Source organism: Manis pentadactyla, chromosome 18 (assembly GCF_030020395.1).
Source record: "Manis pentadactyla isolate mManPen7 chromosome 18, mManPen7.hap1, whole genome shotgun sequence".
NCBI lineage: Eukaryota > Metazoa > Chordata > Mammalia > Pholidota > Manidae > Manis > Manis pentadactyla.
This window is the reverse complement of record NC_080036.1, coordinates 30,661,843-30,681,076: the sequence shown is the minus strand read 5'-3', so window position 1 is coordinate 30,681,076 and position 19,234 is coordinate 30,661,843. Positions and strand designations below refer to the sequence as shown.

The window sequence follows — 19,234 nt, the reverse complement described above, 5'->3', positions numbered from 1 at the left end:
GAGCGGTACCTCAGAAATTACTGAGATGCAAATTATTTGATCTGCCTGTTTGCACAAGAGATCCTCGCCATGCTTCAGGGCCTGCCCGACACAATCATGCCGTAATTACAGGATAGCTCTGGGGACTTGCTGCAATTAAGCAAACTGCTTCTCAGTTATCATCTTATTATCCATATTTATGGCGTTTGACATTTTCGTGGTGCTCTTTAATCACACTCTATGTGGGTTGCCTTATCCTAAGTCAACATACGTGGGATACCGGCTGCTCTCGGTATGTTCTCCAGCTCTTCCACATGGAGGCACAAAGTGTGGACAAGTGTCCAATGACCGCACCTGAGAGCCGCAGTCCCAGGTCACCACAGTGGGTCAGTGGAGGTCAACATTTGCACCAAAGCAAAGGCCAGCTGGTGAGACTGCGTAGGTCAACGGGATGCTGAGACCCTGCGCTAACGGCAGAAACACACCGTCTTCAGTTCAAAGGCCTAAGGACTGGACTTACCCAGCCAGAGCAGTGGAACCTCTGGGGCTGGGGTCCTGGTGGTGCCAGGACATCAAGCCAGGAGCTGCTGCAATGCCTCTGCCGCCATTTCGGCTGAGCTGACTTTCTGCAACTTTTCCCGGGTTGAGGTGGTCTCTGCTCTCTAGAAGGCAGTTCTGCCTTTTGACTGGACAGTGGAGCTCCGGCTGGGGAAGGAAAGGCTGCCTGAAGCTGGGATCCTGAATACAAGACCCCTTTGCCTCCCTGCTGGGTCCCGCCACGGTTCGAGCATGGGCCCTGGCTGCCGAGGTCTGACGACGTTTCCTTTCTGTCTATAAATGGGAACTATTACCCCACGGAAGTACCGATGTCAATCACAGCAGATCTTCACATCCTGTCTGCTTGCTGTGCACGGTTATGCGTGTAGATGTGTGATGTCCTTGCCCAGCCGTCCCCCACAGCTGTGGCAGAATTGATTCGAAAATGATCTGCCTCCGTCATCCCACATCTGATTCACTGAGAACACAGCCGCCCCCCACAACCGTCTGAGATTCCTTTCTTTCTTTGTAAATCATAAATCTCGTCCCTGAGTTTGTAGATCCGGAAATTACCTGTATGCAAAGCTGAGTTTGTTAGAAATGTTTTTGCACCAAATATGAAACCAAAGAATGTTAAATTGCTGTTTTCTTCTTCTGATTTAATGGCGAACGTGGTGCTTAGGTTTTGCTTTCTCTAATTAGATGAGTAATTCAAAGAAGAGCAACCTGTCCTGAGATGCCCTCCTAAAATTCAGTGTTTTCCTCAAGCACAGGACTTGTTTCGTGAATGTCATTACTCAGCGAAGGTCTTTCTCAACGAACGGCTTTCCGGACCCCAGCTGGGTGCTCGCTGCGGCTCATCCTATGGTCACACATTGTCGCCTACTCCAAGGCAGCACTCCAGACCTCGGCTGTCCGTGCTAGCCTGTCCAGTCCTCCCGCGCCCACTCGCTCTCACCGATGACCACACATCCAGTTTACCGACTCGCTGCGAAGAGCTCCAACCTCCCTACATGGCCCCTCCTGCTCTGCCTGTCACCAGCTTTCGCCTCTCCTCTGTAGCTGCTCTGGCAGGTGGGATGCTGGCTTCGGCCACACCCGGTGTCCCCCTTCTCCTCTTGCTGCATTAGGCATCCCCTCCTGAATCTTCAGTTTCCTCTCATTGTCTCCTTCCCCTGCCTGCGGAAATTCACCAGGTCTCCTCTATTTTATAAAAGAAATGCCCCCCACAAAAGCAAAATATAGCCATATCTCCCTTCTGCTATTCACCATTGAATCTCTTTAAACCCGACACCATGGCAGTGAGTAGAATGGGATCACCAAAATTCGTGTCTACCCAGAACCTCGGTATGGGACCTGATTTGGAAATACAGTCACTAAAGAATTAGTTAATTAGAAATCTCTAGATAAATCATCATGGGTTCATGGCGAACCCTAAATCCAATGACTGGTGTCTTTACAAGAGAAAGGGGTTGGCTATTGGGAGACACAGAATGACACACAGACACAGGGACGCTGTGTGAAGACAGAGGCAGGGCCTGGAGTCCCGAGGAATGCCTGGGACCACCAGAAGATGGGAGACACTTCTGCAGGAGCCTTCTGGGGAAGCGTGCCTCTGACGCGAGACTTCTAGCCTCCGGAGCTGGGAGAGAATACATGTCTGTTGTTTGAGGCTGCCCAGTCTATGGCAGTCTGTATGGCAGCCCTAAGAAATCAGCACTACCACTTCTTCCTCTTCCTACCAGAGGTTAGGAGCTAAAATTTCATTGAGCACCTACTATAGTGCAAGTTCCCCATAATATATCTCATTAGGTTTCCAGTCTCTTAGAGATAGGCTCCATTTATTGAAATTTATATAGATGAAGTAACTGGTTTAAAGTAACGAAGTGGAGGTTGTGCAGCTAGCAAGTGGTAGGTGAGGGTTCGGGGTCCACAGCCCAAACTCTCAGTCATGACTGGCCACTGCCTGATCCTATGTCTTTTCAACTCGGATCCACTCGACTGAACAGTCCTCTCGAAAGACCGCAGGGTTTCCCCAGTAACCGGACCAAATGCCTCCACCTCCCGCCCTGTAATGTTTCGTGTGCTGACACTTTCCCTCTGTGACTCCTTCCGGATTCGAAAGGTACCAGCTCTCACTCACACCTGCGTTCTTCACGGACGTCTTCACCAGCTCCTCAGATTTCACAGTCCCCAAACGTGGCCATTTCCCAGTGGGGGTGGCTTAGCTGTGTTCTGCCTCTGCACTGTCACCTACCCTCCTGGCTTCAGTCATCACTTCTACCTCCATGACTTCCCAAAATAAAGCAAAAATTCCCAGCTGTCGGGAGCAAGCTGCCCGTCGTATGTGTCCTCTCCTGGCCCAGTCATCTCACACCTCACCCCTTTCAAACAGGCTTCCTCCTCTGGGTTTGCTCTGACTCTGAGACCGTATCTTCCCGGTCACCAGGGCTCATGGTTGCATTCAACCTTCCCACGGAGTCAGCTTCTGGGGCCACTGATTCTGCATCTCCGCCTCTTGCAGTCCCGTCCTCTCCTCCCCGGTGCTGCTATCAGTGGTTGGGTCAGACTCTTTACCTCTTATGTGGTTTGTTGTAACGACCACCCACCCGCTCTGCCTTCCTTGTCCCTGTCGCTAAGCCGTCCTCCACACTACTGCGCCTAGTGTGCTTCTAACATGTTATTTCTCTTGGTAGAAAATCCCAGAGGGCTCCTTGCTGCCTGGAGGAGGAGGTCAATGGGGTGACCCTCACATTTCCTGATTCCTCCATAATTTAGGCTCAACGTGTACAATCTAATTTCATGTTACACCTTTTCACCCCTCCAAAGTATTCCCTAGAACGACGCTTCCCGACTTTGTGTCTCTGCTGTTCCCCCAAACGTTTTAGAAATGTTTTCCCCATTACTGCTCCCATGAGATTCTAATAGCACAGTATGTATTTAATAGCACAGGGGTGTATTTGTCATGTGTCTGTGGTCTTTGGAGAGACACATGCAGTTGTGATGTCAAAGATGGTCTTGCACCCGCAAGAGCCAGTTTTCACATCCTTGGAGGTGACAATCACTCCAGGTCAAGAATTGGGAATGCACGGCCTGGAACGGACATGAACTTCGCAGTCAGAACCAGACTCCCACTTCTTCTCCGAGGTGTACAGGGGGTGTGGCGCTAGAGGAGGGGACCGACCCCTCTGGCCTTCCGAACACCCGGGCAGGCGGTGAGGCCTCCCTTACTGTGCCATCGCGGACCAGCTCCTCCCGTGCCCCATCCTGCTTCCCTTCTCTCCCTCCCACAGATGCTGATCCCCAGAGCCCCTGATAAGCTGCGCACATGCTCATCTCCATCACAGAGTTTGCTTCTTGGGGAACACGACCTGTGGCAATACCCTGCTTACTGCCTGGCACAGAGGTAGGGCACCACAAATGTGAGTTCTCTCCCTCTCAGTTCTGACCAGCTTCGTGGGTTACCTCTCACACTGCCTGTCTCTACATGTTCTGGATACTTTCTCTTGCTCAAACTCACCTTCTCCTTGGAGCCTTTCCTGATTGCCTGCTTTCCCAGGGGTGGAGCATGACTGCTTCCTGGATATTCAACATTTGCCATCTGCCCCTGTTAGCACTTTGGTTGCGGTGTGGCAAGGAACAGGAACAGAATGGTTGCTCAGTGAATAAGCAAGTTCTGCCTGTCTGGCAGGGCATCCTCCTGCTGTTGGAAGCTGGGTCCACCCTCCTGGTGCCCATCCCAGATTAGAGAGTGTGCATGGCTTCCAGGCTCCAGGCTCCACCCCACGTTTTTTATGATGCCCCAGAAAACCCATTTACCTGGGCAGCACAAGTTCCCGTTTTGTTAGGGACCACGCCATGAAGGTTCCGAACGCTAGGAGTTCATCCTCAGTTGGTGGGCCACTATTTCAATGGCTTTCGAAAAAATCAGCAGGCTAAAGAATAAGAAGATAGTATCAGACTTAACCACTAGACGGTAATTTATGGTCTTCAAGGAAGCAGCCTGGAGACTTTGGCAGTGACCCCCGAACTGGAATCAGAATTCCCTGTGGAGTTTCTAATAGTGAAGCCTGTGTCCTTCCACCAGAAATTGTGACTCACTGGACAGGGTGTGACCTGGGCCTTGGAAGCTTTAAAAGATACTCAGGTAGTTTTGATGCACAGACATGTTTGGAAATCACTGGGGTTGTGGGATATTTGATATGGATAAAGTGGAGGTAGTGAGTATAGACCACCCTTCCCAAGGCTTGGCAGTGAAGGGACAAAGGCGTACAGAAGCTCAAGTAGGTAGGAAGGTGCCCGGAAGGTAAGGGTTGGCTGGTTTGTTTAAAAGATGGGGAAACTTGGGAATCCTGCCAGCTAAAGGGAAGAATTCAGGGACCAGTAGAGACTGAAGCTGATAGAGTGAGAAGTTTCTAGAATAATCCTGGAGGCGATAGATCAATGGCACCAGTGAAGGGGTTTATCTTAGGAGGCGGGAAAAAGTGTTCTTTGCACTGTTCTCTTTGCTTAGAATGACTCATCCCTTCAAAGCCTCGCTCTGAGCAGGCCCCACAATGGAAAGAATCATCCCATATTCTCAGAGTACTTTTAGGATTTCTCGTATCAGGAGAGTGATGTAGTAATTGCAACAGTCATTTTTGGAAAGGTCTTTCTCCCTGCAGGCAGGACCATGCCTTCTGCAACTTTGTGACCCCTTTGCAAGCCCTGTGTGGTTCCTGGAAAATAAGGTATTTATTCATACTAATTACACTCAGCCTTTTTACTGAAGTGATTTAAGAAAGCTTACAAAACTTTATAAAGTTTAAGTTAGCATAAAAGTGGGGGTTTAAAATAAAGGAAAAAAAGCCAAAGAGACAACAAAATCTAACTTTTTTCCAACCATAATGGCCAATGATCCCCTATACACTAGCTTCAAAAAGGGTAGCATTTGGCCCTTTGCCTTCTGGCAGCCAATGTGAAAGGATCAAATTCTGGACCATAAAATTCACAGCGTCCATCGGTTGGAGGTGGTGAATGATGGAGGGACAATTCATTGCTCAGTTCCTCTTGCTATCAGTTTAAATGGAAACTTTTTCCAATGAGTTCTAATAAAGAGGACGTTATGTGCCTGACGAAAATGTTCTTGCTCCAGTTATCTAACAAGCTGCTCCAAAGCTGGGTGCCCATGGCAATCTGTTCTCTCCCACGGTTCTATGGGCTGTGGGCTTAGCTTGGGGTCCTCCCTGAGGCGGTGCTCAGCTGGTGGCTGAGGCTGACCTGGCCTGAAGGCTTCTACGCTGGCGTCTCACGTTTGACAGCTGGGCTGGGCTGGTTGGAGGGGCCGGGGGCTGGGGGTGCATCTCCCTCTGCACAGCCTCTCCAGCGGGATAGCTCGAGCCCCCTCCCGGCAGGGCGGCTTCCCTTCCCCAGAGCAGGCAGACCATGGAGCCAGGCAGAAGCTGTGAGCCTCCGAGGACCCAGCCTTTGAAGGCTCACAGAACCACTTCTACCACACTTTGCTAATCAGAGCAGCCACAGGCAACCCCGAATTCCAGGGGGTGGAAGAACAGATGCATCTCTGTGCTGAGAAGCCAGAGCTGGCGAACTGGGTTAAGAACAAGCAGATTACAACCTTTGGAATGAGGAGGCACAGGCCAACTTCAGGGGCAGGCAGGGGGCTCCTTCAGCATCTGTGCCCCCACTTTGGGGAAGCAAAAACCCCTGGGTCCTTCTAATTGAAGAGGCAGTTTCAATGCACCCACACAAGGGAAGTAAAATCACCAGAATTACTACTTACAGATACCAGACATACGGGCCAGAAGGTGGGCACAGTGAGCCCGGGGAAGGGCAGCCCTCCATCCCTGGAGGATGTTCCCGGTTATTTCCTTTGGTATTATAAACTCTTTTGTTGTAAACATACTAGTTTTTAAAAATCTATGTGCAAAACCAATTATTTCCTTAGGCTAAATTCCAACCTGAATATCTTGATTAGAAATTTGGTATGCTTTTAAGTTTTGATATATATTGTCTGGTTTCCTTCCAGAAAGTTATGCCAATTAACACACCTGCCAGGAAGTTGCACATCAAAGTACTTACTTTTCTACAGCTCAACAAAGCCCTAGGTCTCTTTAATCCTTTTTTTAAAAAAAATTTTGGATCGATCTCATAAGGTTAAAGATACATTTAAAAAATTTTCTCTTTTATAACTAATGAGTCTAATCCTTTTTTCGTATACTTATTGGCCATTTTCATAAAATGCTTGCTTATACATATTTTGCTCATTTTCTCCATTGGGGTGTTTTGTCTTTTTTTAAAATGAATTCATAGCAAATATTTTTGCCTAGTTTTTCAACATTCTGGAGATTTAAAAAATGTGATTCTTTTTTGTTATGGAAACTCTCAAACATATACAAAAGTAGAGAATAATATATCGACCCCCCATAGAGCTATCAACTCATCACCCCGATTCAACAATTACAGACTAACCGATCTTGTTCCTGTCTATCTCCCTACTCCACTCCCAGCCCAGATTTATTTTTTTTGCAGCAAATCCTTTACAGCCCATCAGTTCATCTCCAAATATTTCAGTTTATGTAGAAGACAGAAAATTTATGTTGTAAAATCACCCATCTTTTCTTTTGTGATTTCTGCCTTTGGTATTATGCTCAAAATAATGTGAACTTTCATTTATATTTTCCAGTTGTCATTTGGTTTCATTTTTAAAAAAACTTTGATGCTTTGATCCATCAGAATGGAACTTTACCTTCTTTTCTTTTCTCAAGTATTTCACCAGGTACTGGATAAATCAACATACCGCCCCTGACTTGAATGTCACCTTGACCGTATGTGTCATGAACAGCTGGGCCATTTGAGCTTCTTTGTCTGGTCTGGTGCTGGCATTGCTGTTTTTTGGAGTAGGTATTTAATGTTTGTTATTGTAAATTCCCTGAAATGACACTACAGATTAACCATTCATGTTTTAATGTGTAACTATCAAAATTTCTGAATGAACTTAAAAATTGAGGCCATGATATTTTCCCTTATTACCTTGAAATTAGATTTGCAAACTCAGCCTATAAAACGCTGTTCCTTTCCACTTTCTAGGTTAAGATATTACTTATTTAACCTAGTTGTTAAATCTTTGCACACTTAAAAAAAGCGACTAGAAATGACCAGAAATTTAATTCCGATCACCTGACACATGTTTGGAGTTCCCATCACGCGCTAGGACATATGTTTGGTGCTGATCGCACAGCAAAAGACAAGATGAGCATTTCTTTCAAAAACAAGCTGTCCTTATCTTTCAGGAGCTTACCAAGCCTAAGTTCTGGGATCGACTTCAGAGCCTCTGGGACTCCTGTTAAGAATCCGTGAGTAGGGGATAGGATGAGACCGATAAACAATGCAGGGTTGAAGACACAGTCACCGCGCCAGTGAACGGAGCTGGGAAAAAGCGCATCTGCGGGGGCTGCTGTTGTCTTTCTGTCCACCCTTATCTCTCAGGGTGCTTGCTCGGCATTTCCTGCATCTCTGCGCTCTCCCCAGCTGGGCTCGGCGGCCTCATTTACAACACTTTTGATAAGAGCCCTCAGGCCGAGAAAGGTTCTGGGAAAAGGGATTCCGCCTCCAAAAGCATTTAGTTGACTGGCAGGCCCCTTACCCGAGTTTCCACCTGCACAGGTGCCCTGGCAGCGCCTCCAAGTGCCATTTCTGCAACCTTCAAACTTGTAAGATTTTCTTTTCTTTCACATTCCAGATATGTTGGTTTAATAGCTATCTCCTATTAAAAATCTATCCCATCTTTAGCTTTATCATAGCTTACTGCTTAACGAGCAGGATTTAGGGATAACTGGTCCGCTGTTGAGCAACCGAACATTCTCTGTCCTTATTGAGAAAGTGGTTAAGAACAACACGCATCTGCTTTTGATTCCTGAATCAGATTCCTAATCCCCGCATTAGGCTACAGGAAGCAAAACGCCCAACTACAGGGACATAAAGGGACTTACTTTCCTCACATAACACCAAGCCACAAAGGTGAAGGGGCATCTCCCCCACACGCTGTGAAAGGCCCAGACTCTCATCTTTCTCCACTATCTCCAGCCATGAGATTCACTCCCATGGTAGCAAGGTGGCTGCCGTAGCTCAAATAACAATGCCTGCGACCCCAGTGTGAACGAAGGGGACCTTGCAGATGAGGCTGCCACTGTTCAGTCTTCTCAGAAGCTTCCCCCAAGTTCTCTGAGTAGAGACCACTGGCCGGACCTGCGTCATGTGGCCGCCCTCTAAGCAGGGGAGGTGGAGGACTGTGCATCCTGACTGGGGGCACCGTCACCCAGAACCAGACCTGAGCTCTATTAGTAGGAAAGTAGGGAGAATGCCAGTTCCTTAGCCAGAGGACGTGTGCAGCCTCTGCTCACGCAGCGTGACCCTGCTGTCAGCTCTGAGCCGCTCTGCTCTTGAAGGAAGTCCTTACTCCTACAGCCCTGCCCAAACCAGAGGGGACAGGCTCCGTCTCGGTACAGTCACCAAATCACCCATTCATTCTTTAGTTTATCAGTTTAGTCAATGCTTTACTGGACATCTTCTCCATGCCAGGCATAGGAGAAACAGAGGTTCCCATATAGACCTGCTCCTTGCCTTCACAGAACTCCCACTCCTCAACTTAAAAAAAAAAAAGGAAAAGTTAAACAGGGCAGTGTATCTTAGATTTCTTTTTTTACCTTCCATCTAAACAACCAGATTCAGTTTTTAAGCATGAGTGCCCTTCTCTCACGGTCAATAAAAAAAATGGATCATTTCCTCTGCGTTGCTGACACAGTTTTTCACTTATAAATTGAGGTGATCTTGAGCAACTCAATATAAGGCAGACTAACATGGAACGCAAATTCAGCATGTAAAGGGCCAACATCAAATAGCAGAGACCAACGCATTTAGCTACTTGGAATACTGCTTAGCTTACCAGCCGTGCAGTTCTTCCGAGTTACACATCGTGCCTGAGCGTGTTGAGGCAGGAGCGGCTGTGTCTTCGCCACATTCCCCGGATCAACTCAGTAACTGACTCATGGTAGGGACCCAGTATGTCTGCTGACCCAAACTCAGAGTTAAACTTTTCTCTACTAGAAGGTAAGGAGCCACGTAGACATTCTTTAAGGTCCACGTGAACAGCGAGTAATCCTGACCTTCACATTTCACAGGGCAGAACTATTCATTCCATGCTGTGTGGTAAAGTTGATCTTTTTTTTTCAAGGCACACGAAAAAGGATTCTGAATCTTCTCCTGAAGCTCTGATTAGACTGTAAGGTACTCGAGAGCAGGGGCCATCTTTCTCACCTTTCTAGCTCTTGCAAAAAGATCCAACACCCAAGGTCATGGAAAACATTGCATAAATACACGTGGAACACAGGAAACACAGTAATGCCCGAGCTCAGACTCTGTAGCAAGGTCACACTTTTTTAAAGAAGGAAACTCAGGCTTGTGAAGCTAAACATGTGCTTTTAGGTAAGACTTTACCAAGTGGGCACAACTTTAAAACAGACTAAGACATATTTAGTTTGAACAGGCTTTGCTAACCAGGTTTTCTTTAACCAAGTTCCTGGATATTTCAAAAACATCTAAAAACTATGAGTGAAAAAAATTTTTTAACTAGGTCTTTCAAAAGTAGGTCCTGAAGGTTCCTGAAATCAGTGTGGGCGAATTCATTTAGATGAGGGTGCTCAAATATAAGCTCCAGCAAAAGTTAAAATTCTTCCCAGGTCATCTGTGAGTTAAAACAGCAGCCATGCCGCCCGCCTCCCTGCCTCTGGCTGCCCAGCTGGCAGTCCAGGAAGGGTTGGTCCTGTCAATGCCTGAAAGGGACCTGGGCTGCCAAATCAGGAGGGGAAAGCTCGTCCGGACGACTCTGGGCACTGGCACCGGAGCCTGCTCTGTTTCAAGGCACTTGGGAGTCAGGTTTGAAAAAAAACACTGAAAGGTGAATGTCAAGGTTACAGTAGACTTGCCCCTGTGTAAGAAATCTTTCATGATTATGACAACTTCAAAATCCTGGCACGGAAAATTCCGGAGAACTCAGCGCTGTAAAGCACAGCTGGTTCCCTAGAAAACCCGGGCCTGCTGGTCTGGAAAGGACAGGCCGGATCCAGTCAGCTGCTCAGCGTGGTGTGGCCCCGCATGTCCTGCAGACACAGGCACGTTCCGAAGGCCCAGCCGTGCGCCCGGGAAGGCAAACTGTTGCTACATCCGCGGGTAACGGGGACGCACGGCCTGTCCCACGGCAGCGGCGACCCTGAGCTCCGGGCACCAGGGAGCGGCAGCCCTGCGCGGCGCTGACCTCCGGGGCCAGCGGCCATTGCAGGTCCGACCCGGCTCTGCCCCCATTCATTTTCTTGGGGCTGATTCCCGAGAGCCTCCCACCATGGCAGACTTGGATATGGGGACAGGAACCCGGGGGAGGGGCGCCGGCGGAAAGCCCCCCACCCGCACCCGCACCGCGCCGGCCCCGGCCCGCGCGCCCTCGGGACCCCCTGCTCCCCGGCCGCGCTCCCCGGCCGGCCGCCCCGGGCCCAGGCAGGCGCGCAGCCCCGCCCCGGGGCCGCGCTCTCCCGGAAGTGGCGGCGCGCGGGCCGGGCCGGCGGGCGGGGCGGAGCCGGCTTTGTGTGGCGCGCGGGCCGGGCCGCCCGCGCCTCGCCGGGGCCGGGGCCGACTGAGCCTCCGGCTGGGAGCCCGGCGCCCCGCCTCCAGCCCGCCGGCCCGCCTCCTCCCCGCCAGGCCGCAGCCCGCGCCGCCGCCGCCGCGCGCCCCGCTCCCCAGCCTGCCTGCCGGGCCGGCGGGCCGCAGCCGCCCCAATGCCCGAGCCCGGCCCCAGGATGAACGGCTTCTCGCTGGGCGAGCTGTGCTGGCTCTTCTGCTGCCCGCCCTGCCCGAGCCGCATCGCCGCCAAGCTGGCCTTCCTGCCGCCCGAGCCCACCTACACGGTGCTGGCGCCCGAGCAGCGCGGCGCCGGCGCGCCCGCCCCGGCCCCGGCCCCGGCCCCGGCGCCCGCCCCGGCCTCGGCCTCGGCCCAGCCGGCGGCGCCCGACGAGGGCGCGGGCCCGGGCGCGTGCAGCCTGCACCTGAGCGAGCGCGCCGACTGGCAGTACTCGCAGCGCGAGCTGGACGCCGTCGAGGTCTTCTTCTCGCGCACGGCCCGCGACAACCGGCTGGGCTGCATGTTCGTGCGCTGCGCGCCCGCCAGCCGCTACACGCTGCTCTTCTCGCACGGCAACGCCGTGGACCTGGGCCAGATGTGCAGCTTCTACATCGGCCTGGGCTCGCGCATCAACTGCAACATCTTCTCCTACGACTACTCGGGCTACGGCGTGAGCTCGGGCAAGCCCTCCGAGAAGAACCTGTACGCCGACATCGACGCCGCCTGGCAGGCGCTGCGCACCCGGTGAGCGGGGGTCGCCGGGCCGGGGCTGCTGCTGCTGCGGGCGAGCCGGGCCCGTCCTCGCCGCCCCCTGGAGAGCGGGCTGGGCGGACGCCCGGGGGGGGCGGCGGGGGCCCGATGCCGGGCGCAGGAGGCAGCTGGGGGGAGGTCCTTGGCCGAGGTGACCTTGGGCTGGGCTCAGCAGCCTCGAGACCCCGGGTCCCCACCGCGTGCGTCCGCGGGCCAGCCGGGGGGACCTCCCAAGCCCTGCCCGGTGGGACGCGCCCCGCGGCGGGCCGGGTCTGGAAGGCCTTGCAAGGGCCGGAGGGTCGGTGGGGTAGCTGTGCCTCCGGCGGGGCAGAGGAGCAGGAAGCCGGGCGCCGCCGCACAGAGCCTCAGGGACAGCCCGGGGCGATCTTCCCGGGCTTGGGGAACGTCTTGACCTTGAATTAGTATTCACGGAAGGACTGGGAAGTACCGAGGAGGGCCTTTGAGGTGCATGGATAACGGCTCAGTCCTAGTTAAACAAGCACACAGAAGAGGGGGTTCATTCTCAGCTTAGACAAAGTCTGCTAAGTGAAGCCCTGTCGCCTGTGTGTGCCCAGATCTCATTTTCCCGTCTGTGCCTCCTCTAACCTACCCCGTAGCAGTGATGGTGACAAACGTGAGACCATGTCTGTAAGACATGTGCTTTCTTCAGACAGAGAGCCCCCAGAATAAGTACCGGTGGTGCTGTTACGGTTATGGACGCTCCAAGAGTTTTATCTAAAATGTGCTTGACTTATGCACGTCTCCAAAATGTAATGATTTTGTCTCCATTCCCATTCAGACTTATGCTCATAAATTACCCTTTGCTTTTCTGGGAAAATGGCTTGTCCAGCAGCAAAGTACTTAGGATTTAATATATGTTGCTTATTCATGTTCTGAAGTCCTGAAGGACTACATTTGGAGTGTAGTTTTCTGAAAATGGTTTAGGCAGATGAGAATGTATCATATGCAGATACGTTGAGTCAGAATCCACAAGTAGTTAAAAGCCACCTGTTCCAGTAAAGGGTTTAAAAACTCTATGTCACATACAATCAAAAGATTGCCAGAATTTGCAATTGTTAAAGAGTTAAAAATAAAGGTTGGTGGCATTAAATTTTTTCAAAGTGAAATATTAAAATCCTACCTTGACTATCAGGTTTCGTATTAACATTTCTGTTGAACCTTGTCCATCTGTGTGCATATCCACATTAGGATGAAAGCCTTTCAGATATAAGGCTGACTCTTCGCCTTGAATAAACAGGTGTGTGCCTGTTACGGCATATGTGAGGCGTAGTTTCTTCCTGGAAACGTTGGTCATCTTTAATTAAGGGCATTGTTTTAGACAGACAATTCAGTTCAATTCAGTTTTGAGTTACCTGTTGGTATATCCAAATTTTCGCTATGGTTTATTTAATTTTATGCTAGAACTCATATCTAGATTGATTTACACATCTGTAAAACAGGTTAGAAATTAAAGGTCAAATGAGAATCCACATTTGAAGAAACCATACAAATCCCCCTGTCCTGTGCTTTTCAAACTTTTTGGATTGTGATCGCACAGTAAGAAGCACATGTGCACGTGCACACACACACACACACACACACACACACACACACACACCCCTACCTTTATCTATATCTGAAGCAAATGCAACACAAATTTTTCTATGGGCGATGCACATGGCAGACTCTTTAATTTTATTTCATAAAAAATAAAAGAAAAAGAAGAGAAAGAATGCTGGCTGGGAACCACACATTCATTTCCCACCTCAGTCTTGCATACCACTCTGCCCACCTGCTCAGCAGGAGGAGAACCTCCCAGCGAATTGGCAGTGGGTCTCCTGACTGCTAGTTTGGTATTCTTTCCACTGCATGTGTGGTCCTGTTTACCAGATTTCTCAGGTGCATGTATGCCTGCTGGCTATTCTAGTGACAAAGGAGTTACCTGATTCTGAAGCTGGCCAGCCCCTTACCTGTCTGCCTTCAGCCTGCCCTCTGCTCTCTAGCTCTGCTCTAACCTTGCCTGCAACATGCCTTTTTGTTTGCCCATTTACAGCTCCGTTCACAGCAGGAGTGCCTTCCACCACAGGCACCGATCCTTCTGTGTCTGGGTCACACCCCTTTTTCTGCCTCCAGGGGTTAACCACCCTGACCTCCAGGTTAATCACACTGCTCAAGACACCATGGTCCCCAGTGACCCCTTCTCTGGGTTTGGGCTGCATCCCCCATAGCACCTGGTCTATTGGGTGCCCTCTTTTAGAGGTGCGCACCTGGCCTTTCGCTGTGCCCCTTTCCTGTGCTGGGAGCACTCCGTCCTGATTAGCTCCGATTGGATTCGCAGATCCCTTGATGTCTGGGCACCTGGAACTCAGCGCCTTTACCTGCACTTACTGCGTCCTGTTATTTAACTGTATTCCCGTTAAATTGAAAATTCCCTGAGGGCAGGGGCTCCATGCTTCTATGTTCTCAACAACAGACAAAGTGCCTTAAAGTAATAGGCACTCATTATGTACTTATTATGGGGTGCCCCATATATAAATGAGATGAATTCAGTTTTTCCTGAGCTGGAACCTTATAAGGAGTTGGATCTTATTTTACCTCCAATGGGTCCCACCTTAGACAGCATAAAGGGGTTACAATATATTTATTGGCCTGAGGTATGATTCACTTTATATCCATGATAAGGGGGTTCTTGCCCTATGGAAGCATCTGTATTGACCAGAAGAGTAATAATTCCCTTCCTCTGCATTTCTCTGCATCCTGTATCCATCCATCCGCCAGCTCCTGGCGGGCTGTCGCGAGCTGCCACTGAGGGAGGACTTCAGACAAACAAACACTGCCAAGTGTGGAGGCCCCACCTGCGTGGATGGGGAAGCTAGTGACGGGGCGTAAGTGAGCAGCTGTCTAGAATGGGGGGTTCAGGAAGAAAGGTGTTTATTGCTATTTGGCTAGTAGATGATTATTTTAAGCATTTGGAAAGGAACTGAAGAAGGGGTAGAAGAGAGGTGGGGTTTGAAGAAGCCAAGGAGAGTGTGGACTGAGCCTGGAAGAATCCAGTGGGTGTCTTGGTCTGTCAGGCCGCCATAGCAAAGTGCCACAGACGGTGGCTTATGAACAACAGACATTCATTTCTCCCAGTTCTGGAGGCGGGAAGTCTGAGGTCAGGGGCCAGCGAGGTTGGGGTCTGGCAGGAGCTCTCGTTCCCCCTGCAGACTGCCGGCTTCTCCCTCTGTCCTTGCGTGGCGGAAGGGACAGGGAGCTTTCGTGGGCTGCTTTATAGGCACTGGTCCCATTCCTGAGGCTCCCCCCTCACACCTTGTCACTCACCAAGAGCCTCACCTCCTAGTCCATCACTTTGGGGGGTAGGTTTCAACGTAGAAGTTGGGAGGGGGTACAAATGTTCAGCCCCCACCTGGGCCTAGGAACTGGGAGAGGCAGCTGGGACCCCAGGCGTGACGGGGAGGCGAAGGTGGGATGCGCTTTGCATTTGTGTCACTAACATTGTAAGTGTGTTGGGAATATAAGCAATTGAGGGCAGGCATTGGGATCGCTTAGAAATGCAGCCCAGGACAGGATGCTGTGAAAACTGGGCAGCCTTATAGGAGGGCAGTGGTGTAACCTGAGCTGGGGAGGCGCTGGTCCCAGGAAGGGCTGCCCCGGGTGAGGAGGGCGTGGGTGGGCGGAGCCGCCTCTGCACACATCGCCTGGGGTGGGGGTGGGGGTCCCCTTGGTAGACACGCAGAAGTGGACCTTGTCATTCAAGAGGGAGCGAATCGAGCTGATGTGAAAGGCTGACCCCAAACAGGCACGTGAGCCAGAGAATGAGGTGTAAGATGGGCGGAGAGCATTTTACCTCAAATATTTTCATCTAGAAAAACGGAGAGTGGGGGGAACTGGGGTGGCGTTTGTTACTGGTGCCCACCAGTGCCATCTGCAGATGTTCATCCTTCTTGGTGCAGACTGTGGAGGTGATAGGCGTCCGGGGACATAAACGGAGATTCGCTGACCCAGTCAGAGAAGCGCAAGCAGAGCCTTTGGCAGGGAGGAGAATTTCGGTGCCTCTGTGCAAAAGGCAGGTTCCAAAGTCATGGCACTTGACCAGCAGCCTGTTGAGCATTAAACGCACATGTACAGATACTGTGCTTGTAGCCAGCACTGGTGGGTTCCCCTTAGCACCATTCATCCCATACCATCTCCATTTTGTTGTGAACAGATGGCATGGAGTTTAGAAACATTGCACTGTGTCCATGACTCGTAGGATCTGTGATTGGAGAATCCACAGGTCACAGGAAAGCCCCGGTAGCGGGGTCCCTGAAGAGCACCTTCTGTCGGTGGTGGGTGGTGTTGACACGTAGGGCTCTCAGGAGGCATTTCTCCAGAGCGGGGACGCCGTGACCCTCCTGGGTGAAGGCCTGCGATGGCCGTGTGCTCTGTGTCCTCAGGGGAGGCACGCTTAGGGTTCCTACCTGAGTGTAACTGATTACGGATGAGAGAAACAGTGTGTTCTGAATACGTTCGACAGGAGGGGTGAGCACAGTGATATCTGTAGAAAGGAAATGGAATATCGTCTTGCATTCAAGGCGGCCAAAACAAGACTTAATGCCGTTAGGAAGAACATACGCTGAAGGACAGACCTGCTGGCACCGATGCAGGTGGATTGCACTGCGGGGTTCGCTTAGCGCGGTTTCCTTTGGGGTCTGCTCTCCCTGCTTTGCGTGCTCTTGTGCCATATCTGGCTCATGGGCCGCCCTCATGGCACCGTCGCCCCAGGCTCCGCCCTCCTGCACAACCGGATTCTGAGCTCTTACCCCCAGCCCACCAGTTCTCACCCATGGTTCTGTTTTGGGGGGCCTTACGTTCTGGTGATCCAGAGGCGGGCGATCCAGCAGACTGTTCTGTGCTTCTGTCCTGATGGGGGACACTCCTTAATGTGTTTTCTCTTCCAAGCGTATTTGTATATTTTTTAGGATAGTTGTGGAGGCTCGGTCTGAAGGCTCTACCGGTGCTGTGGCATCGTGGTGGAAGGGGCCGTCCCCCCTTGCTGACGAAGCCCCTCTGCCCTGCTGGGCGACACACCCGCCAGGCTGCCTGCCTCCCTCTGCCGCTCTTGTTCCTCCTGCTCCTGCCCAGTGGGGTGACTCACCCCCTGGATTCCGTGCCGACGGCCCCACTCGGGGCCCCAGCATCTGGCCTCAGGCACCTTGGTGCTCATTCGGTAGCAGATTTACCTTCTCTGTTGGACTCCCGTCCTGCCTGTACCACTTATCAGCTGCTTGACCTCCCGCAGGTTTCCTAACTCTTTTGACCCCAGTTAAATAGTGGTGATGGTAATTAATAACAGCAACCATGCCCTGTGCTCTAGCTCAGTGCCTTCCACTGGGAAGAGCACAAGAAAGAGGGTGTTTTGTTGTTTGGGTTCTAATAGAATGATTAGAACTGTAATAGCCAAAATGCTCAGATCACGCTCACTGCCAGGTAAATCAGAAAGGGTGTTTAAGAAGTTGCTTCCTTCTCCGTGCTCCACGGATGTCGGTGATGCCCAGGGCAGGCCTGGCTTGGTGTGTGAGGCTAGAGCCCCAGGGATGTTTCGGTTGTGCCGCAGCCCCCCCCCCCCACCATCTGCGGGGAATTCTTTCCAAGACCCCAGTGAACCCCTGAAACCTTGGGTAGTACCGAACCTGATACCATGTTTTTCCTTCACATGTACACCTGTGATGGTTTCGTTTATAAGTTAGGTCCAGTAGGAGATAACAACGACTAATATTAAATACTTTGGTCATAGCAATAGACTGTAATAGCAGTTGTGTGCACGTGGGCTCTCTCTGTCTCCAAATACCTTATTGTACTGCCTGCGCTCTTGCTGTGATGCTGCGAGGTGATAACATGCGTCCGGGATGAGATGGAGCGAGGGGAGGGCGGAGGACTCCGGCCTGGGGTTAGACAGCTGCTGACCATCTGACCCTAAGTCAGGAGGGTCATCTGCTTCTGGACCATAGTTGGCCGCGGGTACTGGAGCTGCGGCAGGTGAAACCGCGGATAAGGGGGGGCTTCTCCATCGGCGCCTAAGGGAAAGAGGCTCTTTGAATTTGTTCCTCTTGCATTTACTCTGCAAGCCATCCTCTTTTGCTCCCTCTACTGCACCGTTTGCAGGCATGGCTCTTGGGAGGAGGGCACGTGGTCTGGCAGGAGCCAGAGGGCATGGAGGCAGGGATGGGTAGGACGGGAAGGCGAAACCCTGTCTCTCTCCACTACTCAGGCCATGCTGGTCGCTCCTTACTAATGGGACAGCCTTCAATAGAGTTAGTTCCCTGCCTTTTTCCTTAAGTTGGCCAAGGAAACTGAATCCCACACTTCCTTTTAAAATATGAATGCTCCCATGATACCTTACACCTCAGATTCCTGGTGAGTTTCAGGCTCTGTAATGGAGCTCTTTGATAACTTCCACATTATCGATTAACTTCTCAGTGCCACGGGACCCTGGCACCACGGTGAAACTGGAAACCTTTGTTTCCAGGAAGTCTAGGTCATTGAGACTCAGTGCTCAGACTGAGTCAACTGCTCCCTATCAGCTACCTGCTGAATCACGGGGAGGGGCCCTGCTCCAGATTACTTGTTAACCGAGCGCTGTTTAAATTAAAAGAAAGAGGAGCACAAATTATCCCAGGGCTGATTATCAGTTTGTTCCTTCAGCTTGCATTTCCAGATGGTTAAAATGAGATCTGGGTGGTTACACTGAGGAAAAACTGTAAAGAAAGCTTGTACTTGAGAGTATATCCACAAAAAGTGAGTTTCCAGATATTCATTATTAACTGCTATTATGTGTTAATTAGAACATATAAAGGCCACTTGATCATGGTGGGTAATCAAGTGAGAATTCTAACATCCAAAATTATTCTCAGGGGTTGTCAGGGACAGAACCCAACGTGTTGTGATAATTATGTGACTGCAGAGGTCTACGATTCCAGGGCTAGATTTTTGTGTGGTGGTTGAACATAAATCATTTGATCTGTTGTCATGAATAATTCAAGGATATTTCAGATTCTCTGTTTTTGATGCTGTCATCCACATGACTTGTAGCATTCATATCATTTTAATTTTAACATACATGTTAGGAAAGGACCATTCACTTGCTCATCACTTCCAAACCTATTTTATATTATACAATTTGGCTGGATTAAATAATTCTTAAAATGAGCGTGCTGTCATATATTTAATTGGAATAAATTAGTTTTTCCTACCTAGAAGTTTAAGAAAACCCTAGAAAGATAGATCAAGAATACATTAAGCTAAAGTATAATTACAATA

General features: G+C 50.6%; 1 protein-coding gene and 1 long non-coding RNA gene across 2 annotated transcripts in view; both read left to right on the top strand.

The window, feature by feature from the left end:
• The first annotated feature begins 4,314 nt into the window (after positions 1–4,314).
• Positions 4,315–8,907, top strand: LOC130681450 (uncharacterized). Its single transcript, XR_008994608.1, has 3 exons — positions 4,315–5,246; positions 7,281–7,412; positions 7,806–8,907. It is a non-coding gene; the product is annotated as an uncharacterized LOC130681450 (long non-coding RNA).
• A 2,265-nt stretch (positions 8,908–11,172) lies between these two features.
• The window catches only part of ABHD17C (abhydrolase domain containing 17C, depalmitoylase), a 39,693-nt gene continuing 31,631 nt past the window's right edge, over positions 11,173–19,234 (top strand). The window contains exon 1 of the mRNA XM_036916118.2: positions 11,173–11,926. Within this exon, the coding sequence (XP_036772013.1) occupies positions 11,340–11,926 (587 nt within the window). The 5' untranslated portion in view covers positions 11,173–11,339. The remainder of the gene's footprint in view (positions 11,927–19,234) is intronic.